This window comes from Coccidioides posadasii, chromosome 2 (genome assembly GCF_018416015.2).
Source record: "Coccidioides posadasii str. Silveira chromosome 2, complete sequence".
NCBI lineage: Eukaryota > Fungi > Ascomycota > Eurotiomycetes > Onygenales > Onygenaceae > Coccidioides > Coccidioides posadasii.
The window spans coordinates 5,287,586-5,314,723 of NC_089408.1; the positions used below are offsets into that span (position 1 = coordinate 5,287,586).

Here is a 27,138-nt window from a genome sequence, read left to right on the forward strand (position 1 = left end):
GTTTTTGCAGGCAGTGCGATGGCTGTTTCGCACTTTCAAACCGCATGCCAGCAAAGCACGGCGGGGCTTAAAAGCCTAGCAGGTACTTCTACCGCTTAGTTGACAAGATGGTCGAACCAGGCTGGTTCGAGTACAATGGAAGGACATTCCAAAAAACGCTCCCATTAACTTGGTCAACTGTGTTGCCTTTTTTTTATTAAATCTCAAAGACTTCGTTGTTGCTGTCAGCCACTTTGATTTGGACAAGCATATGGACCCGAACAGGTGAGACGCCTTGAGCCTATACCTTTTTGGCCAACTTTGTAGGATATCCCAAACATAAAGCCAGAAAGGTACGCCATTCAACCCAAACATGCTGAGCGAAGGGTTCTACACTCCTTCCGGGTTGACACCACGGTGCAAAGGCGGGTTGCTCTGAAACTCGGTCGATTCCGGGATAATTTCATCTTTTGCTCCATGGACTGAAAGCAATTCAACGGCGGATGCGGATGTTCTGGCGAAGGAGCTGAGGTCGTGCATACTCATATTCCTCATCAGAGTCAGAGCTACACGAGTCGAAGTCAGAGCCAGATGAATCGCAGGGAGAAGAACCGCCGCATCGCTTGCCTCCACAGTGGATCCGGACGCGCTCCTTTGAAGAGGTGATCGCGTACAGTTGGCAGCTGCATGAAGAGCTGGAGTCACTGAAGGAAGAGATCGACGATGGAGAGGTGCTGCCACCGCGGAGAGATGAGCTGAAGGCTGATGATGGGCTGGAAGAGATATCGGAATCCGAGTCGGAGAGATCGGCAGCCTGGAATCGAGCATTGAGCGCATCCATAGCTCGCTGGGTGACGTGGGAGCTCTCGCAGAAGCGGCGAGACTCGTAAGGCTTGGAGGGCTTTGGGTGCTGAATTCTCGACGGGGAGAGAGCACGGCCTCGTGCAACCTCGCTGCTGGGCGCACTGGTTCGCGAAGACGACTTCTGGCCCATGTTGGCGGGAACATCGAGAATGTTCAAGGTACGCTTGGTTGTGCGCTCGACGGTGGATTCACAGTCTGGGTCGTGATAGACATGATAACCGTCCAAGATGTACTTGAGAACGAATTAGTATTCCATTTTTGATTCCGCCAGTAGAGAAAAAAGGACCGCGCAAACTCACATAGTACCAGTAGCGCTGGCCGGGCTTCAGCATGGAGGACTGAAAGCGGAATTTTCCAGCCCAGGAAGCGGACTTGCCGCCGCTGAAGGTCTTTGAGAGTGGGAGTTGACCACGGTAACCGTCCCAGGAACCGAGCAGATGGACGGTCTTGACTTTGCCGGGGGTGTCGAGAGTGAAGTTAAGCTGCAGAGCGGCCATATTGCAGGATTGCTATTTGGAAATTCTTGACTAGAGGGATATTCCGGAAAGCAATGCAATAAAACTTTGACAATTGAAGTATAACTTCCCCAGGGATAGAGATAGGGATAGGATATTAAAAGAAAGTGTAATTAGGATAGTAAAAAAAAAATAAATAAATAAATAAAAAAATATTATAAGTATTAAATAGAAAAAAAAGATAGTGTCGTAGAAAACGGACTATTGTGTGACGCGGATAGACGGCGGATGAAGTCGAAGGATCAGCTACCAGAGCGTGTTGTCCTTCTGCGGCGAGTAACACAAGTGTCGTGATGGGGGTGGGTAGAGAAAGTACTTGAAGGGCGACGAGAGCAAGACGAGCTATCGGGTTGGTGATGTCGAACCGGCGACAAGGAAGAACAGCGTGAGAAACAATTGAGAGCCGAAGTAACCGGTACTTCGTGGTTGTTTTGACAGAAACAATTACGGCGTACACTTGGTTGTTTTGGTGTTTTGTTTTGAGGCTTCGGCTCTTGATTATTACGGCAATAGCTCGCTTGGAGAGGGAAGTTCAGACCAGCTGAACACGGAAGGGGGTAAAGGGGGGCAAAAAAAAAAAAAAAAAACAAAAAAGGGGGAAAGAACTGAATTGGGAGGGAAGTTGAGGATGAGGGATGGAAGAGGAAAGAGAGAGAGAACAAAAAAAAAAGAGAGGAAGGAAAGGAATTAATATACACATCATCCAGCGTGCCTTCCCTCACCCCATTGCTATTATTTCCTCCCCGCCATCAACAAGCGAAGATGTGACGGGAAGGCATGGCGGCGGGTAAGCGGGTGCTGTGATTGGCCCGTCGTGACTGGGTGGGAGCAGTGGGGATTCCAAGGCGGGTCTAGCGTGTTTATTTATGCAGCCACACCAGCCCTGGTTGGGACTAGCGGGGATTATGCCTGAAGAATTGCCTGGTGCATCCAGCCAATCACCGCCCCGGTGTGTTTCCCCCTGCTATTTTTAGAGAGAGTGCGAACCTGCCTGACTGCTTTTCTTATTTTTTTTGTGGCTGCGGAGGAAAAGCTTTGACGGCCAGCCATTCGGTTGTCGGACTGATTGATCTGCGGGGAGCGCTGAGGGACGGGCTTTGCTGCGATCGCTGAAGGGCCTCTCAAGGTGAGCAAACAAAGCATCGTGGCCCATTGTCGTCGTTCAAACTTCAGCGTCAGAATCGCCCCGGTGTCTGGCAGAGCCTCGTACGGGTGAAGAGTGCCGCAGTGCCCACGGATGACAATATCCGGGGTTGCGAACCGTTACCTTCGCCCTCCCCCATCACCGTTGCACAGACAGCGTGCATGGTCTGTTGGTTGCCACCCTCCCTCCCCTTCTCTGGCAGTGCGCTCGGAAAATGCGGGCACGGGAACATCGGGGCCCAGCCCACCCATGTCCACCCGCCCGGGGATCCAGAATCTCGCTCAATCAGCCTTCGATCATGCTGGTCCGCGGGCGTTCAAGGGTGAGGTCGGGAATGACCTATCAGACCGGGGGGGGGGGGGGTTGGAGCGGGGTTATCGTCAACATCCTTTTCTTTTCTTTTCTTTTCTTTTCTTTGTTTCCTTTTATTATTTTTTTTTACGCGCCCGGGTAAATGAGGATCCATTCCTGCTTACAGAGGCTACCACATCACTTCTTCTATCTATTATCCACACTTCTATGTAGGTTACGGAGAACCCGGTGCGGACTCAGCGGCAAGCATGTAAGAGGAGTGTCAACACCGTCATCTGCAGCTCTGCATGGTACTGTACGTCGATGGAGATACCAAGAAGAGCTCCAATAGTAGACTGCTATCATTCATATTACTTGACTATCGCGCCAATTTTGCCCTGCTTCGCCGATCCTAACTAGACCAATCGACGCCAATTATAGCTGCTAGTAAAACAAGAAATCCAGTGTCTCAAAATAAAAAAAAAAGGTGAAAAAGGGGGGAAGATAGAAAGATAGAGGGAGAGAGAGAGTTTAAGCAACGAGAAGTCCATGTTGGAATGGTATTCTGCATGCACGGCAAGGGGGAGGCTGAAGAATCCAATCGGCATGAAAAAAAGGGTGCGGATCTTTTTGGTTTTTTTTTCTTTTCCTGGTTCTTCTTTTCTTCGGTGAGCACATGGAAATAGGATACATCAGGAAATCAAAAGAAAAAAGGTTAGCAGGGATGACGTGTAGACCGACCAACCCAAAGGCGGAGGGGATGCAGGGTCTCCCCTCGCATCCAACGCCTCAGCCGGCCGTCGCTATTGGAGAACCCTTGATCGAGCGAATCATTCCAGCGTTCGCAAACACCCCCCCCCCCCCCCCCCCCCCCCCCTTGGCTCACTCGCTCGACAATGCAGGTTGGGGGCTAGCGCAATGTCACTCCCGACCGCTTTGTATACATTCGTGCCGCGATATTCATCGACATCAGCTCCTGGAAGAGCAGCTTGGCGGCATAAGGTATGTGAACTTGCGAGATCTTGTTCTTGTTTTTGCAAGCTCGGCACTCGAAGTCGCCCTTCTTGAGTTTGCTACACCAACGCCCAACTAGTTAGCATTCGCCGCCATCCGGACATTGTTTTGTGTGTGGGGGGTTTTTTCCCCCCACATCAACCTCAAAGCAAGAGAAGGGAGCATAACTTACGCAATTGGTGTCATCAACCCACAGATGTCGCAAATGTGTATACGGAACGGATCGGACACATCGAACAGCCTCTCCTTCAAGAATGCGCTGGCACCATGAGCTATCATGCAATCGCGTTCCATTTCTCCGAATCGAAGCCCGCCGTCTCGTGCACGACCTTCGACAGGCTGTCTCGTCAAAATCTGAGTGGGACCTCGCGCTCGTGCATGGATCTTGTCATCCACCATATGCCGCAGACGCTGGTAGTATGTCGGCCCCAAGAAAATCTGGGCGACCAGCTTTCTTCCCGTGTGGCCATTGTACATCACTTCGAACCCACGTGATTGATAACCATGCTCCCGGAGCAGGCTGGATACCGAGTCGACAGTCACGTCCGTGAACGGCGTCGCATCTCCTTCATACCCACGTAGCGAAGACACCTTACTAAGCTGACACTCGATCAAGTGGGCAATGGTCATACGAGACGGAATGGCATGGGGGTTGATGATCAAGTCAGGGACAATACCCTCTCTAGTAAACGGCATGTCTTCCTGGCGGAATGTCACGCCGATAGTACCCTTTTGACCGTGACGAGACGCAAATTTATCACCAATCTGTGGGATCTTGGTAGTTCTCATCCGCACCTTCACGAACTTCAGATCCTCGTTGCTGGTGGAGACTAGTACCTGATCAACGATACCGCTTTCGGTGCTTCGTAGCGGCGTAGAAACGTCCAACTTGGTATGCTGCTTCGTTCTCTGACCCAGTTCCTCCGACTCTGGTGCTAATGGCGCGGTCTTTCCAATGATGATATCCTCACCAGAAACACGGACACCAGGCGCCACAATACCGTCGTCATCGACCTTGTCATATGTGCCATGCTTCATGCGTAGCGTATCTGATCTCATGGGCTTTTCGAATCTCTCCACCACCGTTAAGCCGATCATCTTTTCAGAGTCGGTGTACGTCCGGTAGAACAGACTTCGGAAAAGACCACGGTCAATACTGCTCTGGTTCATGATGACAGAGTCTTCTTGATTATACCCAGAGTAACACGCAATAGCAACAATAGCGTTCTGGCCGGCAGGAAGCTCTCGGAACTTCAGGAACTCCATCGACCTTGTCGTTGCCAGAGGTTTCTGGGGGTAGTAGAGAATGTTCGCCATCGTTTCCATTCTTTGATCGAAGTTGGTAAGGAAGACACCCATAGCTTGTTTACCCATAGCAGATTGGTATGTATTACGCGGAGATTGATTGTGGTCGGGGAAGGGAATGATACTGGCGCAGATACCCAAGATCATGCTAGGATGGATTTCGCAGTGAGTCCAAGTGTGTGCTTTCTGGCTGAGTTTCGACCTGACACGCCGGTTAGGATCTGATGTATCCTCCTCGGGGATATATCCAGCCTGGTATTGTTTGGAGACTTCCAGGTCTTCAGGACTCATGACAATCATGATTGTCTCTTCTTCCTCTGCGTCCACGTATTCGACGACACCAGACTTGACAAGTCCATCCCAACCATAATACCGCTCCCTACGCTCCTCCGGATCCAGATCCGCAGGTATTTCCTTGTCTGCTTCAAGTTTGCGAATATGTTCCTTGGTAAGCACAAGAGATCCACTATTTTCGCTCTTTGGATCATTGTCCACAACGAAAAGCGGTCGACAAACACGACCCGCATCAGTGAAAATCTTGAATTCCCGATCACGGATATCCCATACCAAACTGACCTCGTGCGAAATCATGTTCCGCCGACGCAGCGATTGAACTGTGCTCACGAGATGCGATGGATCTCTGTGGACTCCAACCCAGACGCCATTGACGAAGATCTTTGTGGAATTGGGCGACACTTGAGGTTCAAACTCTTCCAGAACCTCCATGTTCCGCTGGATCATGAAGTCAATGATAGGCTCACTAGGCGTGCCGACTGTAATATAGCACATCAGAGCCAAGTTCTTAACCAAACCACAAGCCTGACCTTCCGGAGTTTCCGCAGGACAAACCAAACCCCAGTGAGTATTGTGAAGCTGACGAGGTTTGGCGATCTTTCCATCACGGCCGATTGGCGTGTTGGTTCGCCGAAGATGCGATAGCGTAGAGGCATAAGTGTAGCGGTTAAGCACCTGAGAAACACCGGCCTTTGAACTTGCTGCCTTTTTCTGCTCACCCCAATTTCCGGTAGCAAGAGCGTATTTTAGACCGCCAGTCAAAGTGCTGGCCTTGACGCCAATGTTCAAATAAAGTTGGCGATTTGTCTCGACGCATCTCTGGACGTATTTGTAGAGATCCTTTGTAAGTCTCATAAAAAGGACCCGGAAAAGGTTGGCAAGTAATGGTCCGGCTAGATCAAGCCGCTTTTTGCCAAAGTGGTCACGATCATCCACATCCCGTCGGCCAAGGGCACACTGTAGTAATTTGTGTACCATGTAACCTAGGAAGAAGGCCTTTCGTGTCTCGCTTCCTTCACTTTGGGAAATATGAGGCAGGAATTCTTTCTGGATGATATCTCTTGCGTATCTCACACGCTTCTCATGGTTCATGCTCGTGGGAGAAGAGCCTCGCTTACTAATGAAGTCGAGAGCAACCTCACGGTCCTGAATAACAAAACCTTCTTCAATACAAGGCTTTAGCATTTCTAGCATAGGGGTATCGTTGCGGTCATAGCAAATATGATTGAGAATATCTTCATCGGAAACGACGCCTAGGGCTCTAAAGACGACGACGATAGGAATGTCGGTTTTTATGTAGGGCAGCGTGGAACGGATAGTAGGACCAAAGCCTCCCTTCGAACTATCACCCTTCGCGAAAAGCTTGATAGATAATTGGGAGAGGATACGGGAGCCTTTTTCGACAGCACTTCGAATTTCCGCGACGTAGGGAGTAGGGCTTGGAGGAGCTTTCTTGAAGACCTGTACGATATTTCCAGCACTTCGCTCTTGAGCAATAAGGACTTTTTCACTGCCGTTGATGATGAAGTAACCGCCAGAGTCGTAGGGGCATTCGTTCCAGTTGTACAGCGCATGCTCGCCAAGGTCTTTGAGAATACAGTATTTAGACTTCAACATAATCGGCATCTTTCCAATGAAAATATTCTCCTCATCAGCTTCATCTTCAGGAAGCGCCTTGGGCTCCCATTGTAGATATGTCCCTCTAGCCCGTCTCTCCTCGTCGCCTTTCGCGTCGGGTTCATCGTCATCTTCGTCGCGTTCGGCCAGCGATCGTTCTCGGCCCTCTGCAATTTTCTTTGTGATTCCAAGATAAAGAGGGCTAGCGTATGTCAAATTCCGAAGGCGCGCTTCTTGAGGCAACATGATACTTGTCGCTCCATCACCCTCTGTCATCGACGGCCGCGCAAGCATCACGGTACCGAACTTGAGCTCGTAACGTCGCACCATAACCGGATCTGGATCGTCTTCATCGGGGGCTATTGTCTGGTCAAGTGTTACCTGTCCCTGCTCCTCCACAAGTTCCTGCATCGTCGTTGAAATGAATTCATCGAAAGAATCGAGCTGCTGGGAGACGAGACCCTTCGATTCGAAGAAGGAAGAGATGACGGTCCAGCAGTCCTCGGAAGTGATTCCTTCCTCAGCCTCGTAGTAGCCATCTTCGCCATATTCGTCCTCGTATTCTTGCATGTTGACTGTCTCGATCGAAGGGCGCGCGGATCTGTTTTCTCACTTGTCCGACCTCAAGAGCTCGAAGTTCCGCATGGAACAAGCTCAGCAACCCACCATCCAAGGAAACGAAATGATGGAAAATAAAAACGAAAAATACGTGAATCTTAAAAGTGAAGGAAAAGTGGAAAGCTCTACGTGCCTCGTTCAATGCTGTTGCATGCGAGGGCGAGTTGTCGAGATTCACGGTCCTGAGCTGCTCAGCGCGCATTCATGAAAGATCCTCCTTCGCCGCCACAGAAGGTACCGCTTTGGGTTTAGAGAAATGCCAAGAAAGGCTAAATCTGCCCGGGCCCGACAGCCAATCACGTGATATAAAATTGATAGGTGCGTCCAGCTTGGAAAGTATCTACATGCATAAATTAACAGACGCCTGGTGAAGAAATTAAAGAAATTATATAAATTCCAAGAGAGTCGTAAGCATGTCCTTTTCTTCTTCCTCTCCTTCTGGGCCTTCTAAGCCGCTCAATTGTTCTATGAACCCGTAGTTAGCATTTTGAGTCGAAAGAAAACCAAGGAGAAGTACCAACCTTCAAGGGTGGCTCGAATTATACTTAGATCTTGGTCTTGGTCTGATAAGAGTGACTTTATCCTCGCCTTCGCGCCATCATCTTCAGCTACAAGCCAAGCAAGGATGACATCGATGATCTAAATGCGTTAGCAAATGTAAAAGCAGGAGGCGCCAGAATTCGTACCTGTAACGAAAAGAGTCCGACATCCAATCTTCGAGAGAGCCATTCAACTGCCATTGCGTCTTGCTCATCCTTGCTCAAATTCGCCCTTTCTTGGGCAATGGCTTGGTCGATTGGTAACAGTTTCGATGCGTACCCTCGTCGGAACTGCACCAGTCGGCTGACCTTCTCGTAGTCCTTCTCTACGAACTTTGCTAGGGTTCGAATGCGTCCTGCAGATTCACCGGGGAGCAGGCGTAAGAGCGACGCAAATATTCCAAGGAGATGCTCGACAGTTTGATTATCTTGCTATACACGAGTTAGAAACGTAGTGGCTCACATACTGGAGAGGCGGGTTGGTATACCTTTTTCATAAACATGCCGAATACAGTTCTTAATAATCCTGCTTCAACAAGTTGTTCGCATACACGCGCTCCGTCTTTTCCGCCAACGGCATGGTTAAGCACCCGTAAAGCCCTAGGCTTACTCATTTTGCCTTCTCGGAGCATAATCTGTGCAAGCTCGACGCCTTCGGCTTCAACGAATTTCTCCTTCCCCAGGGCCCCGTCAACGACGCAAGTAAGGCTGTCAAAGAGATTTTCAACATATTCTTCCTCATCGGAGTCCTTTTCGGGATCTCGTTTTCTGTATACACTGAGCAGCTGTAATAATGTGTCCACCCCGTTCAGGCCAGCAAATCTCTCGCGATTTTTTTGGGATGACTGTAATAAAATCGCAAGAACCTCCGCCGCATACTGTTTATTTTGTGTAACTGATTTTTCTCCCTTCTGTATTCGTGCATAAAGCCAAGGCATGATCTCTGACTCTTGCCCGATTTTCTCTGCTACGGATGACTGCGAAGATAGATTCTCCAGGACATCTGTCTAACGTCAGTAGGGTAGCAAAACTATTTGATAATATGAGAAAAGGCGTACTTAATATATGATACACTCCAGCCCGGTCACTTTCAATATCCTCGTCCAGTCGGGAAAGGTTTTGGGCTAAAAGCTCAATGAGGTCTGCATCTAGCTTCAGGACGTAAGTATTAATCAATAACGAGGATGAACACCGGACTTACCATGGCATCCACTAAAGATTCCCACTGTTCCGATTCCGCTTCCACATCCTCATCTGTCAATTCTGCGAGAATTTCGATGACATCAATAGCAATATCCGTGTTTTCGTGAGCCAACAGCGAAACTAGGGAACCAACGCAACCAAGTTCGGCGAATTCTGGGTACAGTTGCGGATGCTCAGATAGAATTGACAACCCCTTGATGTCAACATCTAAGTCTGCCTCTGATGCCATAAACCTAACATAAGGATTCTTATGAGACAAGCGCTGCGGAATAGGAGCATAGTGAGAGCATACTTCTGCGGATCCGACTCATATTTAGCTCTTAGCTCTGCATTCTTGGAAATACGCTTTTCAAAATTGAGGGCGGTACGTTTTAGCCATGCAGAATCAATCTTTCCTGCCTATGAGTCCAGCCGTCAGCGTTTTCGTCAAAACATGCAAGTGTAACCGCGAGTGAGGCGAACTAACCGTTACGCCCTCTTTTTCCTGCTGCTCTATGAAATCTAGTGCATTGGTTGTATCCCGTGTCACTCCGCCCCCAAAGAATCGGCCTTCCTCATCATCTGGAATATCTTCTTGTCCGAAATCTGGTGGAAGTTCAGGACCGGCGATATCTTCGTCTTCCGCATCGTCTACCGTCGCAGCGCGACTCCCGCTTGCGGCACCGTTGGTGTCGAGTTTAGCAGATTTATAAATTTCGTCTGGAAGGGGGTTAGCCTCCAACAAATTTAATTCGGAAACGGTAGCTCATACTGGGATCCCTGACTGGTTCAAACTTGCGCTTCTGCCCTGAGGGTAGCGAGGGTTTCTATAAACTGATCAATGCGACTGGCCTGGGAAACGAATCTCTCAAGAAGGCGACGCAAACGCACCTTAAAAAGCTCGTCTATGCTGGTCATGTTTTCTGAAACTGTGTATAGAGAGTGCTTGAGATTCAGAGATCCGCAGCTTTTGCCTGGCAATTGGAGCTCGAAGGCGAGAAGCTCTGCTTTCCTGTCGACGTGCTGGCGACATTGTGCTGTAGCTCCTTATGGCTTGACGTAGTTGTGCCGCAGACCGATCTGCGGTCACTGATTGGCCAAGAGGACAGAATACGGGAGGTCTGGATTGCCAAAAGCGCAAGTAGGAAAAACCAGCTCGAAAACCGCATTAACTTCTTCATCCGCGCTCAGATCTTTCTTTCGGCCTCTACCCGACTTTTTCGAATATCCAACAGTTATCCCCTCCGCAAGCCTACGGAAATAAATCGCTTTCGACCCGATTAACCGAGACAATTTGCTCTTTTTGCCCATCATGCCTCCAAAGCAGCGTGTCGTCGTCCAGTCCTCCTCCCGCCGAATCCAGGATAAACGGGGTTACCTTTCCACCGCATACCATGAGCTCACTTCTTCCGAGAACGCTTCTGTAGTAAGAAGTGTTGTTGCATTCGGGGTAAGTTAAGCGTTTCCCGTTCTCAATTTGCATGTCTAGATGCGGTAGGACTGTATCAGTCAAAGCACGATATCTCCCTCTGTTTGGACTTACCTTCGCTGACAACCCCATTAACACAGGCCGCAGTTGCTTTCCTGCATAGCAGCTTTAGCGAATGGCTTCTCCCAACGTAAGTGTGAACCTCTAGTTCATTCTGTCCAGGGACGAATAGCGCCCTTAGCCCCTCCCAAGCGTTCTCCGTGTCCAGTCCTTCACCCCGAGCTGTCCTTCAATGCCTCCGGTAAGAATTTGTTGTAGCTGACTATGTGTTAGGCTGTAAATGCATCCTTTTATATCAACTATGCCGAACGCCGCTTCTCCCTCTGTTCGCAAACTTATAGCCCTATCCCCCCCGCCCGCACCGCAAATCTTCACGATAGAGAAGCACTTGAACTTGTACTATACACACTGAAATGAATGGTTATTGGACACGGAAATGCCTGTTTATGTTGCACTTTATACGGTGTCTCCCACATTGCCGAGCACCTGTCTTTGCAAAATCCGGTAGACGGATGGACAGTCATTGATATGGAAATATCAAAATTGGCGGGCATCGTGGAGCTTGTTTTTTTGCTCATATCGGCTACAAAGGCAGGAGTTCGGATCGTGCTTTAGCACTATTTCACATCAATACAGTTGATTTTTTTTTTTTTTTAACTTTCAATGATTTACAAAAAAGTGCAAGGACACGTCCGCCAAATGAATGCTGAGTCTTCTTGGTGACAGACTCCAACGGCCTCTAACAATCCGACACGGATTGCAAAATTGCTCGCCCCCTTTTCCTACCTCTTCGCTGCCTCCTCATTAATCCACTCACTCGCCTTGTCCTTCCATTCCTCATGCCATCGCGACAGAGCCGGTCGTCCCTCAATGATGTCTCCAATCGCCCATTCCATACGGGCTTTATCCAACGCCTCGCTAACGTCCTCATCCGGACAAACAATGTAGAATTTCCCCTGATTCATTTTCTCATACATATACCTCGCAACCTGGCTTGGAATCCACGCCCCCTTGGGCTTTAGCGCCAACGCCTGGTCGTCATGAATTGGGCCTTCGCTGCCCGTGAGACCAGTGAATGTCCAGCCAGGAATCAGCAGGTGGACGTGGACATTCTTGGTAGCGCTGTTGGAGTGCATGTCGTGAGCGAGGAACTCGGCGATTGACTTCAAGGCAGATTTGCTAGCGTTGTATGCTGGGTTATTTGCACCGGGAGGGTTGGTTATGCCTTGCTTTGATCCGGTGATGACGATCGCTTTGGGTCCTTGGGCAGCGGCCTCGCTGATCATGGGCAGGAAGGTGTATATTCCGTTAAGGACACCCGTGAAGTTTGTGGCGAAGGTCTAAAAATGTACGACCATTTTATTTTTTTTGGTCTGTGTTAACGTCTTCGAAACAATCGCGCTATATTCAATCAACAAGCAATGGAATGCATCCCCCAAGAAAACCCTCGTTCCAACAGGAGAAAAGGCGAAGGAGGGCTCTAAGAAGGGGATAAATGTGAATGCTCTACCTGCCCACCTTTTGAAAGTACTCTATATCCCCCCATGGATTCTTCGAATCCTCTGGCTTAAAAGTCGCTCCGGCATTCAGCATCAGCAGATCGATCCCAGCGGGGAAATGGTTGACGAGCTTGTCCCGTAGATACTCCCACGACGACACGTCCGAGACGTCCATGACATGCGTGATCGTCTTGGCATTCTCGGTGTTTCCGAGGAGGGTGTGCACCTTGGCCAGATTGTCAGCGTGGATGTCGACCAGGATCAGATTCATGTCGTGGGAGCGGCAAAGCTGGGCGACGGCGAAGCCGATTCCACTGCCTCCGCCAGTTATGAGAGCTGTGGCACCGGGGCGGAAGACGGTGGCGGCCATGGTGTGACGTAGGAGTGAACTTATATTGGGAATTGATGATGATTTAGGATAGATGATTGTACCTTTGGTTGTATTGCTGTCCGGGAGGAATCGAGGGTGAGCGGAGGGTTCTTGTCTTATACTCGGAGTGAGGAATGGGTACTATGACGCAACATAACCTACAATGGCAACCTTAAAAAGCTGTGTACTCTGCCACTTCACTTAGAATACGCCTTTTCATCCAGTTCGCTCGACATATATCGGACGAGAGTACTCCGTACTTTGTAGTAAATGGGTATGGGAGCTGTGTTGTGCAGTACTTATAAAACCTCTCTAAATTCCCAGAAATGCATCAATGACATCCGATAGTATATGCCCTCCAAAGTTTCCCTTGGCCCTATAGCCCCAAACAACGCCATATTTTTAAAAACTGCAAGGTACCACGCTGAGCACGGAACAATTGCAAAGAAAGCAAGTCATATAATACAGGGTATATATATATAAATTCGTTATATCTTTTCAAATGAAAAACCCACCGGATCCCTTCGCGGCTTCCTCTGAAGGCCTTTTCACAAGTTTCACAAAGTCCACATCTAAAAAGACGTTATATAAATTGGCCTGCTGGATTTTCACATCCACCACATCACCGGCTTGCAGCGGCGGCATCTTCGGGTCCATCGAGATGCAGCACCGTAGCCGGAAAGGAAGCAGAGAACCCATATACTGCACCTTCGAATCTTTAACTTTGGACACCTTGCCTTCAAGTAGCTGAGTGACGATCTGGCATTGAAAGGTTTCGGGTAGTTTCGCCTGTCCGTAGTTAAATGCCCGGAAAAGAAGTTGCATGGCCCAGAAATCCCGGGACATTGACTGAGCACGGTCTTTGAGACGGTTCTGCCAGGTAGACCGGGAGATAATAGCGTTGACCTTTTCGAGGGAGAAAGGTAGGGTGACGTCTTTTCTTTCCAATGCTGGCCGTTTCCGCTCTGCCTCACGGCGGAGACCTGCTTCTATCTGCCAGTGGCAAAGGAGATCTGAAAATCGTCGGAGGGGACTTGTGCATTTCGCGTACTGCTCCATTCCCAGAGCTGTGTGAGGCACGGGTACTGGCGATAAGTACCCTTTAAAACGAGCCATACTTGTCGATGTCGATTCGCCCCCAAGGATCCCACGAAGAACGGTCTCCTCAGGGCGTTGCGTCACGCCACTGAAGATGAGCGGAATGTCTCTTTCCTTGCACCATTTAGCGGCCACTTCACCACCCAGGACCATAGCATGCGAGACGAGGTCTTGTTTCGTAGACTCCAAGATTTCAAGAGGATCTAGCATCGGGCCACTGATGTGGATGATAGGGTCTCCGGTATATTGAAGGGCTTCGTTGCCATCCACCACCAAGGACTTGATCCTGCCGTTACCTCCAGAAACAAAAGGCTGTGATCTTTGCGAGGAGGCAGAATTCATGGCACCCTTTTGCACCCTGACATCCCAATGTGCGCTGAGCAATTTCTGTAATGTCAGTAGAGATTGCGCATGCTCTTCAGATAGGTAGTCCTGGAGTTCTGGTCGGCTAGGCATTTTGGCTTCACCTCCCACTTGCAATGTCATGCGTGGAGCCTGGAGGCGATCGACGCCATAAAGCTGTGCAAGCCGGTCGGGGGTAATGTACACAACATTCCTGATGTAACCATTGACGATTTTCTCCTCTAGTATCTCCCCTTGCGTGTTGAGTTTTGCGCTAAAGGTCAGGACGGGTTTATCCGGCCCAAGACTGAAGTGCTTCTGCGTTACGCTCTGCGGAAGCATGGGATATAGCCTTTCCGGGGAGTAGAATGACCTTTTGAAGTACTTGGCGCCTTTAGCCAGTATGTGATTGGGTGGTATAAATGCAGACGGATTTGCGACATGGATATGCACCCAGTGTTCACCATTAGAGCCTTCCACGGGCTCGACGGAGAAGCCGTCATCGACTTCGGAGGTGCTTTGACTATCGACGCAGAAAACCGGGAGATCGCCCCAATCCTTTCGCAGGTCTTTCATGTAATCGACGAAGGTGTCAGGAGTGATAGATTCACAAAAGTCGTTGCATTTTTTTGCTAGTCGGTCGGAGGCGGGTGAGGTTCCATGACCCGGTAAGGCGACCAATTCACTCAACACATGCATGTTTTCCCAAGGAGCCACAACTCCAATCTCTTGAAGGAGCAGGTAGCCCGTCTGTGGAGTCATGGGGTAGCCATCGTACATTTCAATACTTCGAATAATCATCGACCCTATCGTTTTCAGGACAGAAGTGGTCATCAGCGAAGGCGGGGTAACCCATAGTCGCAAAAACTTCAGGATCATTTGATCATTCTCGGTGAACTTTTCGACAGGGAGGGTGTCGTAGGCCATATCGCCAACCTTCCCATCCACGGGAGAGCCCTGGACGGTTGGACTGACAGCAAATGAGAGAGTGGGGTTGCGTAACTTCCGGCTCCGGTAGATCAGTTTTCTCGCCTTTTGAACAAACTGGTGCATCGGAGAAGAACTCAAAGATCCCTTGCCCCAGCCTAGGGCCTCCCTCGCTTGACTGTCTTGATACCGGCGAACCCAGTCCACCACCGTCTGCACTACCTTCGCCTGTGGTTTCGGTCGAATAGTGTAAGATTCCGTTGTAGAATGAGTCTGATTGGCAACAACGTAGAAGGCCTGTCGTTTTAGTCCCTTGTGGATTGCATATCGCTCGGCCTCCGTTAAAGTCCCAGGCGTACGCCCAAATACTTCTTGGCCGATCTCATCCAGCGTCAGCAACCTGAACTCTTCTTCGTCTGCCACAAGGTCGTATACATTGTCCAACAAGCTCGAGTTTTGGGCATAAAATTTCCGTGCGGCCTTCTCAAACGACTCCATCCACTCAAGCAGGGCCCGTCCTGCTGGTCTAGGTACCCCACCTTCCAGGCCTAATTGCGGCAAAAAGGATTTTTCGACGGTCGATGTCGGGAAATAGGGCAAGATCGACGTGATCATTTCCTCGGGTACACGCACTCCTAAAGCAAAACTCATCTCGTTAGGGTGAGCCACGCGCCATTTCCCCCGATCCGTGTAAAACTGCTGCTGATCGTTAACCGTGCGAACGTAGACGGCCAATTGGCCTGTACTAAAACCAGTCTCTCTGCGTCTCGTTAGCGCTTCAACCACCTAGAAAGAGAGAGGGGGGTAGGGGGTGTGGGTGAGAGCCACGGTCTTACTGTTCGAGTAGAACCAGATGTCCAGGCCATAGGTAGGGGAAATGCCCATCCTCAGAAGAGGGATCTTGGTATGCATCCATGTCAAACTCCTTTGTGCGTTCCCCGTTGACCATAGGCTCATCCCTCAGCATGTTTCCAACCCATTTGTTCTGCGGTTCGCCGGATAGACTTTGCGGATTCTGGATGGGGTCAATGTTAAGCTCTGGCGACGGAGGTTTCCAGTTTCGAAGATAGGTCAAAATGTCTTCTTTCCGAGTCAGCTCTGAGTGGAATAGGTTTGCCGACTTTTCGTCGGTCAGTACACCAGGGGACGCGGAAGGATTCTAACGAAAGATTAGACCGGATTTTCAGAAGTAAGAGGGTATAAGAGAATACTAGGCGGATAACATACGGGTTGTCCGGCGTGAAATTCTCTCCTCTGTCGGAGGATTCTATGCCGCGCCTCTGAGTTCTTGACATGGCTGGATAATGCCGTCGAACGAAGCCGGCGTGACGAGGCCGCATATCGTGAGCAGAAGTAGATTTCTGGAAACTGACTCCTCCGCACGGCGGTGCCAGTTGCCTGCAGCCATGATGCGGAAGAGATCATTGCTAGAATGGGTGGTTGGGAAGCATGGAACCTGAGTCGAATCTCCAACGGCTTCCTCGGCGGAAGAAGCAACCTTCGCAGCAGCTTCAGGTCCTCGAAATGACAAAAATTTAAAGTTGGTTATCTCAAAGTTTATCGGAGTGCTTACTAACTACGTTTGCGCGCAGACAACTCCGGCCGTAAGCCAAACGACAGCCTTCAGGGGGCAAATCCGTTGGCATTTTCGCGGGCGCCAGAAGCCAAAAACACACGACGGCCAACGCGATCAAGCCTCAAGGTTTGGAGGGCGCTGAACATCGTTTTACCTTACGAGAGGGAGTTGTTATATTGAATCACAGGCTGCTAATGCAATTACATTTATGGAATTCTTGTTTGACAGCAGATGGCAGGGATCGGGCGTCACCTCCTTGAAGCTACAAGCCGCCACTCCGGCGCCACCTTCATTGTTCGTTTCTTCCTTTGGGACTTTGAGAACTTGAAGAAACGTATCCACGCCCCAAAAAATTCTGGCTGAGAAGTTCCACCCCCTCACCCCCGGCCTGTCTCCAAAACTAGCTCAGTGAATGGACCTGTGCGGCTGCACCACAATCATGTTCTTCGGACCGACAAAGCCGATTCTCCTCTGAATATCTATGGGTTAACACCCTGCCACTGACCATCAGATTCTAACCAAGTGGCGTTAAATCGCCCCTGGTTACAGGCTAGTTCGGCATTTCACATTCTTGACACGTACAGGGAGGGATTTCGCTCAGAGGCTCCTGGCAATCCCAGCAACGGGGCCAATTTTTTGCGGGCACTATAGCACTTCTAGACTTTGTAGTTGTCGACTTTCGCTGAGGCTTTCGGACCTTCGATGGTTGCTTCGGGCCGTGAGAGGAACTGGTAGAGTTAGATGTCTTGGATTTGCCTTTGCCTTTGCCTTTGTGATTTGTAGAGGAAGCTGTTTCTGTCAAAGAGCGAGATTTGAAGCTGCTTGTGTCGAAGAGCGACATTCCACTAAAGCGCCTTTGCCCTTGCTTGAGCTCTCTGAATTGAGGGCCATATTTTTGACGTGTCAAGAACGTGTAAAAGAATGCAATTGCTTCAGAAAATATATGATGCGAAACGCTCCGTAACGCCGTCCTTGACAAGTGCAGTAAAAGTGTTGACTAAAATGAGGGGATAATGTAGCACCTAGCTATCCGCATCTTGCATGGATGTAGGGTATTGTACTGGTATATATACATATGTACCTGGGAAGAGGGCATTGTTGAGGTCTGTGGGAGTGACTTTGGGTTCACTGGAGCCAGGGAGGGTCAGGTATAGTGACTGCTGCTCTTGGCTGGGTGCTAGATAGCTTGCTGAGGCAATCCATCGAGATGCAGAATCAGTCCGGAGGGCAAATTCACCTGTCCAGCAGGGCAATAACAGGTAGAGAGTCTCTGTATGGCTGGGACGTGCCGACCACAAAAGTGCAATGTATTTATCAAGCTCATTGGTGTTGGCAAGGGCCATGCTTTTCTCAGGGAACCATACTCAAGATAGGCGGTTTTTAAGGCTTATTCACCTTGGTATAAGGGATATCTGTATAGGTTGGGTGGCAACTTGGGCGACAATGCGGGATATTGCCCTGCTATGGTGAAGGCCTGAGCAAAGAGGACGTTTGGCAGATTCAGGTGTAGTTAAAGTCCATTTTGAAGGGGAGAGTTACAGACGGCTGTAAAACTAAGCATTGCAGATGAAGACTCTACAAGTTTGAGAATTCGAACTTCAATTCTTTGATGTCCGCTCTGTACATATCCACTGTGCGCTGGAGGAGGAATTTTCCTGTTGTCTTGTATCGCGTCCGCCTTTCTCCTTGGCCGCAAGTCGGCGCAGAGCTTGGGAGCGGTGCGGAACGGCCATTGGCCCGATGGACAACCGCAAGCAAGCTCCAGCCTTGGCCGAAACCTTCTCCTCGCTACTGTATTGCCGAGCTTCCAGGTTCGTCGGAGCCCCATCGCCCACAGCCTAGGCAGCCAAGCAAAAAGCGCACGCGGAAAAACACAAAAGTGGTTTTGGGAGCATTTGAAAAACCTCTCTTTTTTTTTTTTTTTTTTTTTTTTTTTTGGACCCAAAAAAAACAAAATAATAAAATAAAATAAAATAAAAATTGGCAAGCAGTAGCTTTTCCGGGGGTCCCAGGGGCAGCGCCTGCCTCCCCGGGCAGTCTTCTCCCTCCCAAGTAGGCAACTAACTCCTAGGTACCTACCTGATCAAGCCGAGGAACAAAACTCGCCGTAGTAGGAAAGAGTCGCGCCTTTTACCTTGTGCAGGAAGGAACGAAGGCGCTGTTATTTACGTAGTTTAGGTATGTACGCGCGAAGAAGCAGCGAAGAGTGGAGTAATTGCTTTTTTTTGGGGGGGGGAAGGAAACCCCTTCGTGTTGGATTGTTTTGGTCTGGGGAAGGGGCGACCCCTAACCCCAACAAAGTACCGCCTTAGCGTGAGTTTAGCTGGCTGGTGACCTTGCAGCTCTGCTGGGGGCCTTGGCTGGTCTGGTTTGGTTTGGTTAGATTTGCCCACCCGCCGGCCTTCGCTCTCCTCCGCAAAAGCCCTTGTGCTCCTCTTCCTCCTCTTTTTTTCCCCTTCCCGCAACCATCTCTTCTTCTTCTTCTTCTTCTCCTCCTCCTTCTCTCATCGCCCTTCTCTGTCTTCCCCCCGCGATCGACCCTTGGTTGCCTTCTCCTCCTCTCTGCAACCCCAGCGACCACTCACCTTCCAACGAACCCGCCCGTGCTGGAAGCTGTCGCCAAGATGGCGAAGAAGGACGTTGTCTTGTATCCTCGCATTTCGAAGAAGCCTCCGTTCACCGTTGAAGCCCCCGGCTTCGAACCTGTCAAGGGAGAGACCATTCCTCGTAGACATCCCGCTGCCAAAGATGGATTGATCACTTCCCCCGACCCGGAGATCACCACAGTATACGATAATCTCAGGTGGAGTGTCAAAAAGTACGGCAACAAGAAGGCCATTGGATCCCGACGTCTCATCCGAACCCATGTCGAGACCAAAAAGGTCAAGAAGCTCATCGAGGGAGTCGAGCAGGAAGTCGACAAGGAATGGACTTTTTTCGAGCTCAGCGGCTACACCTTCATGACCTTTAACGAGTATGAGACTCTTGCGCTGCAGCTAGGAGCCGGTCTGCGAAAGATTGGCCATGAGAAAGACAGCCGCATTCATCTGTTCAGCGCTACAAGGTGAGATTTATTGTTCGCCCATCTATTCTACGCCCTTGAGTGCGCGAGTTTTTCCTCTAACCATAAAATCTATCTAGCGCCCATTGGCTGGCCCTGTCTCATGGTAGGTTACTCAGTTCAGCAGCGCGTGTTGAAAATGTATATATCTCTGACTCTTGCAGGTGCTGGATCCCAGTCTATCACAATCGTTACAGCCTACGACTCCTTAGGTGAAGAGGGTGTCAAGCATTCCCTCCTCCAAACCCACAGTTCCACCATCTTCCTCGACCCCAGCCTCCTTCCTGTGCTCATGAAGGTACTGGAAGATGCAAAGGACCTGAAGAATGTGATTTATGATTCCGCTTCCGAGGTGAAGCAGGACAACCTCGACAAGCTTAAGTCTGAATTCAGCCACCTCAACGTCATGTCCTTTGAAGAATTGCGAAAGCTTGGAGAAGAGAATCCGGTAGATCCTGTGCCTCCTTCTCCAGAGGACCTTTGCTGCATTATGTACACTTCTGGATCAACTGGACCTCCTAAGGGTGTCTCTCTTAAGCACAAGAATGTGGTGGCAGCTAGTATGTTATGACCCGGTCATCGTCCCCATCGCCCAGCAATGCTAACCTCAAACTTAGTGGCCGGTGCCAATACTGTTGTTGGTGAACACCTTGGCCCCAGCGACGTCCTCCTCACATACCTTCCACAGGCTCATATTCTGGAGTTCGTCTTTGAAAACATTTGCTTGTACTGGGGCGGTACCATGGGCTATGGCAGCCCCAAGACGCTCTCGGACACCTCTATGCGGAACTGCAAAGGTGATATTAAGGAGCTGAGACCAACTATTCTTGTTGGTGTGCCCATGGTTTGGGAAACCGTCAAGAAGGGCATTCTCGGCAACGTCAATAAGAGTAGCGCGATCGTCAAGGGGCTTTTCTGGGGAGGTCTTGCCGCTAAGTCGTTCTTAATGTCCACAGGTCTTCCTGGAGCTGGCGTGCTGGACGCCATCGTCTTCAAGAAATTGAAGGAGGCTACCGGTGGTCGCCTCCGAATTATGCTCAGCGGTGGAGGCCCAATCTCCAAGGAAACGCAACGTTTCCTTTCCATGGCTATTTGTCCTATGATCAACGGATACGGTTTGACGGAAACCGCTGCTATGGGTGGGTTGAACGATCCTATGACATGGAACCCTGACGCAATTGGCGAAGTTCCTGCTTCGGTGGAAATGAAGCTAGTCGATTTTGCCGAAGCCGGTTACTTTACCAACAGCAACCCCCCGCAGGGTGAGATCTGGATTCGTGGAGGCAGTGTTGCTGAAGGTTACTTCGACAACGAGGAAGAGACAAAGGCCGCTTTCACGGATGACGGCTGGTTTATGACTGGAGATATCGGTGAGTTCGATAAATACGGCCACATTAAAGTTATCGACCGCAAGAAGAACCTTGTCAAGTCGTTGAATGGGGAATACATCGCCCTTGAGAAACTGGAGTCTATCTATCGTTCTGCGCATGTTGTTGCAAACATTTGCATCTATGCCGCTCCAGACCAGTCCAAGCCGGTCGCTATCATCGTTCCTGCGGAGCCTGCGCTTCACCAGTTGGCTCAGCAGAATGGAATCAAGGGAGATAGTATTGGCACATTGGTGCATGACTCTAAGCTCAACTCTATTATCCTGAGAGAAATGCAACAAGCCGGCAGAGCTGGTGGTCTTCGGCCGTTTGAGATAATCGAGGGCGTTGTGCTTTCTGATGAGGAATGGACTCCCCAGAACGTAAGTTTAGAAAATATCCGTTGTTGTTTGGAAATTTATTTGTTTTGTTGACTTGAAGTCCCTAGGGTTTCACTACTGCTGCCCAGAAGCTCCAACGCAAAAAGATCATCACCAAATTCCAAAAGGAAATCGATCGAGCTTACGGCAAATCTTAAGGACCAGGCGACCGAGTCCAGCCTTTTGATTGATGTTGAATCTCCGAAGGCAGATCTTCCGATGCTCTTTACCCAGGCTGGTACCCTATGTCTTCAAATAACGCCCTTGTTTGCTTTTCAGTTGAACGATATCTTGATTGCCAATAGTTAATACCTGGTTTCTTTTATTATCTGATTTCTGTACCGCTTTTGGGCTGCGTTCTTCGTGAATTTCTGCTATCATGGCTTTACGAATAGCTGCGGTATTGTAAATTACGGCTATTGATACCTCGAGACTCTATGTCAGAATGTTAGTGATTGGTATTTTTTTTTTTTTTTTTTTTTTTTTGTTTTTCACATAATTGAGTGTGTAGTATGAAAGTCAAGAAGAAGTGAATATAACACACATCATCATGGATTCGTGAGTGCATTGGCAACAGGAATGACACAGAAAGATCATCCGTTCTATTCTAAGTCATGTTTCAACCGAATCCATGTCTAGTCTTCATTGGTATCTCTACGCTATGGTAGGAAAAAAAAAGATTGACATATAAGTAGAAATATATGAAGAGGTGGGCATTCTTTTTCTGCTAGAAATGAGCTTTAAAATTCCAGCATATCCGGAGCAGACAACTTAGGAGTGAAAGAACTGCTCACAGTAGAATATGTCTGCTTGAGGACAACAATCATTTATACCGGCCGCTGGATGAGTTTTCCCTCCATGCTGAGCCTGACAAAGTGGAGGTCGAGCTCGGTCGCTGATTCTGTTTATTGCACCGCTTGAAGTGTTCTCTCGATGGTGAGGGGCAGGACGCAAACTCGGACCTGGCCGCTAGTTAGTTAAAAGCACATGATAGAATTCCGGAGAGCATTAATTTCTGGTGAATGTGGAACTGGTTCTGTAAACCACACTCCCTTTGCAATGATGACAATGTCGAAGAAACGACAAAAAACGAATATTTTCTTCTATGCTGAGTTTAATTTGGCTGAGCTTCTTGAACTGGCTCGACGATTGCGCGGTGTGACATGCTCGTGCGATTCCACGCAAAAACCATTCAGCGGAAGTTTTAATTGGGCTATCATCTTGACTTTTGCTGATGGTGTTGAATGGCTATTTCGAGCTCCTTGGACAAGTTATGGACTGGACGAGGAAACAGCAAGAGCTGTACTCGCTAGCGAAGCAGCCACTCTAAAATATATTCGGCAGAACAGCTCAGTACCTGTTCCAGTGGTTCATCATTACTGGTGTGTTGTGTTGCATTCCAAACATTGGTCAAACTAGCTGACGATTGTGAAGCGCTTCTAAAGAGAACAGCATTGGTGTTCCTTTTATACTCATGAGTCGGGCACCGGGCGTCCCTCTTTCTAACTATAGCTGGCGCCCCCAGCCATGTGAGCCGATTTCGTCTCAGGGCCGCCGATGTTTATTGAGAGTAAACGAAAAGCGGAAGATTATGCAGCAGCTTGGGGTCATAATGTCTCAATTATCACGGCTTCGTTTCAATAAGATTGGTTCACTTTTTGAAGAAAAAGAGTGTTTCAAAGTGGGACCATGCCTTGCGCCTGGCTTACTCTTGCGTGACCGCCATACCTTGCAAGGAATCCCTCGAGGCCCTTTTAACACTGAGAGCGAGTATTACAAGGGACTACTTTCAGCTTACTTTGCGGATTTACGGGAATCGACGTTGGAACACCACGCTTTCTTCGCACCTGTTCCGGTTCCGACGGAGTATGATCGTTACTCCAGTTACCTAGCAGCAACTGATCGGTGGAATGATTTTGTTGCTTTGGACTCTAAGATTGAAAACAGCCAGAACAGATTAGACTATTTTGTGGCTGGATTGTTTCTTGAAAGCATGATACCAATCCTCGCCGGCTATCTGGAAGAAAGCAGCAGCGATCAACCCGATGGCTTTCCGCTATATCACCCCGACCTCAGCCTGAACAACATTTTCATTGACGAGCACCACAACATAACGTGTATTATTGACTGGGCGTTCTCATTTTCTGCGCCATCAACGATACTTCTCTCCACGCCAGGCTTACCTCACCCAAGAGACGAGTGGGAGCCTACAATGACATCCGCATTCAGATCCGGCTTCACTGGTAATGGCACTATGGTATCCCCCAAGGTCTGGAAAAGAGCTAGGATGCTTTGGCTTTTTATGCGCCTAGTTAACCTCGATGGCTTGCAGGACTATCATTATTTTGCAGAGCTTTATACATTGATTTACGATCGGTCTGCCGAGGAGCTGTTCACGAAATTTCAGCAGCAGTATGCAAAACATGAGGTTATCAACATGCAGCAAGCCCTTTCCGCCGATGATCAGTCACCAAGTGAAATCAAGCGAAATGAAAGAGCCTACTTTAATAATGTGGGTGTCGACCGGCATGCCTTGGCGGCAAAGCTTAGACTGGCCTCGGTGCTGAACAGATCTTTTGTTGCTGATAGACGACTTTGGCGTTGGATTGAAGAAGCGGTAAATTTGCGAGAGACCATGTAGAGAGTTCCCCGAGGATGCGATGGACAGGGAAGGCCTTGGCTAACCGGTCGTTGAGGACCGGTTTCGCAGCGGACACGAACGGTGCCTGTGGTTGGGCCATCGTTCTGCGTCAACGAAAATTCATCGTTTCAGGCAGCACGCAACTAGCCTCTTATTACCATGTTACCCAATGTCTCCTATTTACGTGCAGGGCAATTTATGCTATGGCGCAAGCAAATCAACGCCTGTACAGAGTCCTCTTAACCGATTCTCAGGCATCCTGGAACGCAAGTACAAGATGCAGCTTGACCGGCTTGAGAAACGCCAACCGCAAGTGGTGCCACCATGGTGGACTCCCCTTCCTGTCCGCATAAACGGATCGGCCGAAGATGCAATTAAGGAACACGACGCTATCGAATCGGCAACAATACGCATCTATACCGACGGAAGCGGCATCAACGACCACGTCGGGGCGGCCACAGTAGCACCTTCGCTCCGAGTTAGCAACATTGACACGAAGCGGACTCAGTACATGGGCAAATCCAGCACCTCTACCGTCTACGTGACAGAGCTCAAAGGCCTGGAGCTAGCGCTGGAAATGATGCTTGACGTGCACGCGGCCGGAACCCCTCCCCGTAGATGCGTCATCTTCACCGACAACCAGGCCGCCATCCAAGTAATTCGGAACCCCAAGCACTCATCGGGCCAGCATATCCTGGTTGAGGCCATACGAGCACTCGATAGGCTCCGAGAATATGGGTGGGAAGTGCAATTCCGTTGGATCCCGGCCCACGTCGGCGTGCCAGGGAATGAAGAGGCGGACCGACTGGCCGACCGAGCCGCCAATCCCACTCTAAACTCAGAGTCAACGGCTGAACAACCTCCCGAAGTGAACTCGTTACGAACCTTGATGGCGACCACGGAATCCATCATCCGGCAAAGTATGAAACGCGAATGGGAGACATCCTGGGAAAATGGGAAACACGGCAGAGATCTATTTCGACTCGGGTTCCGGCCCGCGAAAAGCAATTCTCGACACACCTAGGGGAACACACAGAGCAATTAGCTCGGTAATCACGCAGATGCGCACGGGCAAGATTGGCCTCCGGTCATACCTTCACTCAATTAACAAGGCGGAAACCGACAAGTGTCAATGTGGATACGGGCCCCAAACGGTGCGACACATCCTCTTGGAATGCCGCGACTGGGTGGAAGAACGACATCAAATGTGGGCAGGCAAGTCTCCATGCGTGGACTTCAAACACATTCTCTGTAGCTTGTCAATGGCGGTACAAGCAGCAAAGATGATGATCAGGACGGGCCTTCTGAGCCAATCCAGGGTGGTGCCATCCACAATACTCCAATATCCCTAGCATATGAGTGTATAAACTAGTAAACAGAAGCCGAGGATGGCCAGGAAAGGCTTGACAAGGCAGAGACACAGAACTGATAAGAAGACTATGGATAGAGGAAGCTCAAGTGGAAAGGAAGCAGTTCTTACAAGAACCCGGGTTTGACAGCTAGGGAGCTCTTGCAAGAATAGCAAAATTTCCAAGGATAAGAGCAAAACTCCTGTATTTACTTATATAGTCGAGCGCTGCATAGCGGCTGGGACGGTCTATGAATTAAAAAAAAAAAAAAAAAAAAAAAAAAAAAAAAAAAAGAGAGAGACGCTTGAACCGGGGACGCTCGAAACGGAAGACGGGCGAACAACTAGGCCGAGCGAACAAGTAGGCCGGGTGTAGAGCTAGATGGACGGCATGTTTCCAGTTCCAGGGCGGACCCTAATGCTGATATCACACAGAAAGGCTATACTCCTGATGATGCAAAAGTTGCACCTGACACAGTCGGGCCCCAGCCTCCCAGCAAGCATCAACGTCGCGCGCAACGTCTTGGTTCCAACTCCTAGCCTTGCAAAGTTTGATCCTTTTCTCCCCCGCTTATGAAATGACTATCGGAAACTGAGCACGAGGTCGTTAAGAGCCATACCTTAGGCAAATCTCTTGATCATTTACTAGAGCCACTCCAGGATGCGGAGCGTTCATATTCCTTCATCAGTTCTCTTGACGGCACTGACGACACGCCTGAACAAGGTTACCAGAAGGCAGTATCTCTACTCCTCTCTGCTTTAATAGACACAGAAGCAGCTCTTGTTCTTCAGTCAAGGACCAGCAGTCACGATATAGCATCTGAACTTTTCGCGCTCTCCGTACTTGTTCGAAAAGGTGACTTCAGCTACAACTACTACCGCCCGCTCGTGAAGCTTGTTATCCAAAGGAATCCAAAGGCATCCGACCACCACATCTGGAGCGCTATTCTCGATCTTATCAGCGCTGATTCAAGGACTACTCCTCCACCCCGCCCGATCTTGGCCCTCCAACAGACCCCGTGGCTGCAAAACACGAGCAGTTTCGCGAACTCAACGGAATACCGGAAGCACGTTGATGCCGCGTTGAAAGAGGAGCTCGGGGACCTCCATGCTGACATCCTTGGATTTTTTGAAGCCTTTTTTGGGAATATCGCGGGTCTTGATGTGGCCGCACGTGCCGTCTTGGGTAAACTCTAGGAAGGAGGGAGCCCGCTATATGACGAACAGAGGGGATGGAAGGACTGGCCGGAGCATGCAATGGAAAAGGACGTGCTCAAGTGGTTGGCTGATGTCATTGGAGAGCTCGTGCGACTTGCAGAGGCACCTGGTTCTGCGTTGAAGATCAACCGACGGCCGCTCGCGCGGCCCACTCGGCCCCTGGACGGATCCATCGCGGCGCGGAAACTTGATATCGGCTTTGTCGACGACCTGGATGCCACCGAAGGCTCCAGATGCGGGTGGTCCCAGATTCTCATCCCAGGTGAGCTGAAAAACGACCAAAAATACGACGGCCCGTCAAGCGCGTGGCTTGATCTGGGAAGATACGCCCGGGAGGTCTAGCCGCCCAGGATTCACGTTTCGTTTTGGTGTTCACCCTCTGTGGGCCATTCCTGCGGCTGTGGGTGCTTGACGGGCTTGGAGGGATAGCGTCAGAAAGCTTTGATGTCAACAAAGAGGG

The 27,138-nt window shown here is 49.7% G+C and overlaps 10 protein-coding genes across 10 annotated transcripts; 5 read left to right on the forward strand and 5 right to left on the reverse strand.

Annotated features, from left to right (window-relative positions):
- Positions 1 to 472: 472 nt before the first annotated feature.
- On the reverse strand, positions 473 to 1,340 carry D8B26_004151 (uncharacterized protein; the record flags this gene model as incomplete). The annotated part of the gene is made up of 2 exons (XM_003067846.2): positions 473 to 1,075; positions 1,143 to 1,340. The coding sequence occupies 2 exons, from the start codon at positions 1,338 to 1,340 to the stop codon at positions 473 to 475; spliced, it is 801 nt and encodes a 266-aa protein (XP_003067892.2).
- Positions 1,341 to 3,136: 1,796 nt separating this feature from the next.
- On the reverse strand, positions 3,137 to 7,692 carry RPB2 (DNA-dependent RNA polymerase II). The gene is made up of 2 exons (XM_003067845.2): positions 3,980 to 7,692; positions 3,137 to 3,866 (listed from the first exon to the last, which is right to left on the reverse strand). The coding sequence occupies exons 1-2, from the start codon at positions 7,591 to 7,593 to the stop codon at positions 3,704 to 3,706; spliced, it is 3,777 nt and encodes a 1,258-aa protein (XP_003067891.1). The 5' UTR covers positions 7,594 to 7,692; the 3' UTR covers positions 3,137 to 3,703.
- Positions 7,693 to 7,919: 227 nt separating this feature from the next.
- On the reverse strand, positions 7,920 to 10,280 carry D8B26_004153 (uncharacterized protein; the record flags this gene model as incomplete). The annotated part of the gene is made up of 10 exons (XM_003067844.2): positions 7,920 to 8,106; positions 8,163 to 8,280; positions 8,328 to 8,612; positions 8,669 to 9,183; positions 9,239 to 9,332; positions 9,382 to 9,616; positions 9,676 to 9,782; positions 9,850 to 10,082; positions 10,135 to 10,189; positions 10,254 to 10,280. The coding sequence occupies 10 exons, from the start codon at positions 10,278 to 10,280 to the stop codon at positions 8,027 to 8,029; spliced, it is 1,749 nt and encodes a 582-aa protein (XP_003067890.1). The 3' UTR covers positions 7,920 to 8,026.
- Positions 10,281 to 10,674: 394 nt separating this feature from the next.
- On the forward strand, positions 10,675 to 11,131 carry D8B26_004154 (uncharacterized protein; the record flags this gene model as incomplete). Its single annotated transcript, XM_066124390.1, has 3 exons — positions 10,675 to 10,812; positions 10,932 to 10,981; positions 11,125 to 11,131. The coding sequence occupies 3 exons, from the start codon at positions 10,675 to 10,677 to the stop codon at positions 11,129 to 11,131; spliced, it is 195 nt and encodes a 64-aa protein (XP_065980471.1).
- Positions 11,132 to 11,318: 187 nt separating this feature from the next.
- D8B26_004155 (uncharacterized protein) lies at positions 11,319 to 12,815 on the reverse strand. The gene is made up of 2 exons (XM_003067842.2): positions 12,370 to 12,815; positions 11,319 to 12,191 (listed from the first exon to the last, which is right to left on the reverse strand). Exons 1-2 carry the CDS (start codon positions 12,718 to 12,720, stop codon positions 11,634 to 11,636), a joined length of 909 nt encoding a protein of 302 aa, XP_003067888.2. The 5' UTR covers positions 12,721 to 12,815; the 3' UTR covers positions 11,319 to 11,633.
- A 403-nt stretch (positions 12,816 to 13,218) lies between these two features.
- On the reverse strand, positions 13,219 to 16,512 carry D8B26_004156 (uncharacterized protein; the record flags this gene model as incomplete). The annotated part of the gene is made up of 3 exons (XM_003067841.2): positions 13,219 to 15,847; positions 15,924 to 16,246; positions 16,315 to 16,512. The coding sequence occupies 3 exons, from the start codon at positions 16,510 to 16,512 to the stop codon at positions 13,219 to 13,221; spliced, it is 3,150 nt and encodes a 1,049-aa protein (XP_003067887.2).
- A 2,577-nt stretch (positions 16,513 to 19,089) lies between these two features.
- FAA4 (long-chain fatty acid-CoA ligase) lies at positions 19,090 to 21,963 on the forward strand. The gene is made up of 5 exons (XM_003067840.2): positions 19,090 to 19,727; positions 19,805 to 19,830; positions 19,889 to 20,284; positions 20,342 to 21,474; positions 21,540 to 21,963. Exons 1-5 carry the CDS (start codon positions 19,288 to 19,290, stop codon positions 21,627 to 21,629), a joined length of 2,085 nt encoding a protein of 694 aa, XP_003067886.2. The 5' UTR covers positions 19,090 to 19,287; the 3' UTR covers positions 21,630 to 21,963.
- A 1,120-nt stretch (positions 21,964 to 23,083) lies between these two features.
- Positions 23,084 to 24,112, forward strand: D8B26_004158 (uncharacterized protein; the record flags this gene model as incomplete). Its single annotated transcript, XM_066124391.1, has 1 exon — positions 23,084 to 24,112. The coding sequence occupies one exon, from the start codon at positions 23,084 to 23,086 to the stop codon at positions 24,110 to 24,112; it is 1,029 nt and encodes a 342-aa protein (XP_065980472.1).
- A 1,388-nt stretch (positions 24,113 to 25,500) lies between these two features.
- D8B26_004159 (uncharacterized protein) lies at positions 25,501 to 26,657 on the forward strand (the record flags this gene model as incomplete). Its single annotated transcript, XM_066124392.1, has 2 exons — positions 25,501 to 25,602; positions 26,058 to 26,657. The coding sequence occupies 2 exons, from the start codon at positions 25,501 to 25,503 to the stop codon at positions 26,655 to 26,657; spliced, it is 702 nt and encodes a 233-aa protein (XP_065980473.1).
- Positions 26,658 to 26,717: 60 nt separating this feature from the next.
- On the forward strand, positions 26,718 to 27,020 carry D8B26_004160 (uncharacterized protein; the record flags this gene model as incomplete). Its single annotated transcript, XM_066124393.1, has 1 exon — positions 26,718 to 27,020. The coding sequence occupies one exon, from the start codon at positions 26,718 to 26,720 to the stop codon at positions 27,018 to 27,020; it is 303 nt and encodes a 100-aa protein (XP_065980474.1).
- Positions 27,021 to 27,138: the final 118 nt, after the last annotated feature.

Excerpts from the sequence above, each read along its gene's own strand:
- RPB2 (XM_003067845.2), bottom strand. The coding sequence starts at position 7,593 with ATGCAAGAATACGAGGACGAATATGGCGAAGATGGCTACTACGAGGCT. Across the intron at positions 3,867-3,979 it reads GGGTTGATGACACCAATTGC|CAAACTCAAGAAGGGCGACT; the intron begins GTAAGTTATGCT and ends GCGTTGGTGTAG.
- FAA4 (XM_003067840.2), top strand. The coding sequence starts at position 19,288 with ATGGCGAAGAAGGACGTTGTCTTGTATCCTCGCATTTCGAAGAAGCCT. Across the intron at positions 19,728-19,804 it reads CATCTGTTCAGCGCTACAAG|CGCCCATTGGCTGGCCCTGT; the intron begins GTGAGATTTATT and ends AAATCTATCTAG. Across the intron at positions 19,831-19,888 it reads TTGGCTGGCCCTGTCTCATG|GTGCTGGATCCCAGTCTATC; the intron begins GTAGGTTACTCA and ends TGACTCTTGCAG.
- D8B26_004155 (XM_003067842.2), bottom strand. The coding sequence starts at position 12,720 with ATGGCCGCCACCGTCTTCCGCCCCGGTGCCACAGCTCTCATAACTGGC. Across the intron at positions 12,192-12,369 it reads ATATAGAGTACTTTCAAAAG|ACCTTCGCCACAAACTTCAC; the intron begins GTGGGCAGGTAG and ends GTACATTTTTAG.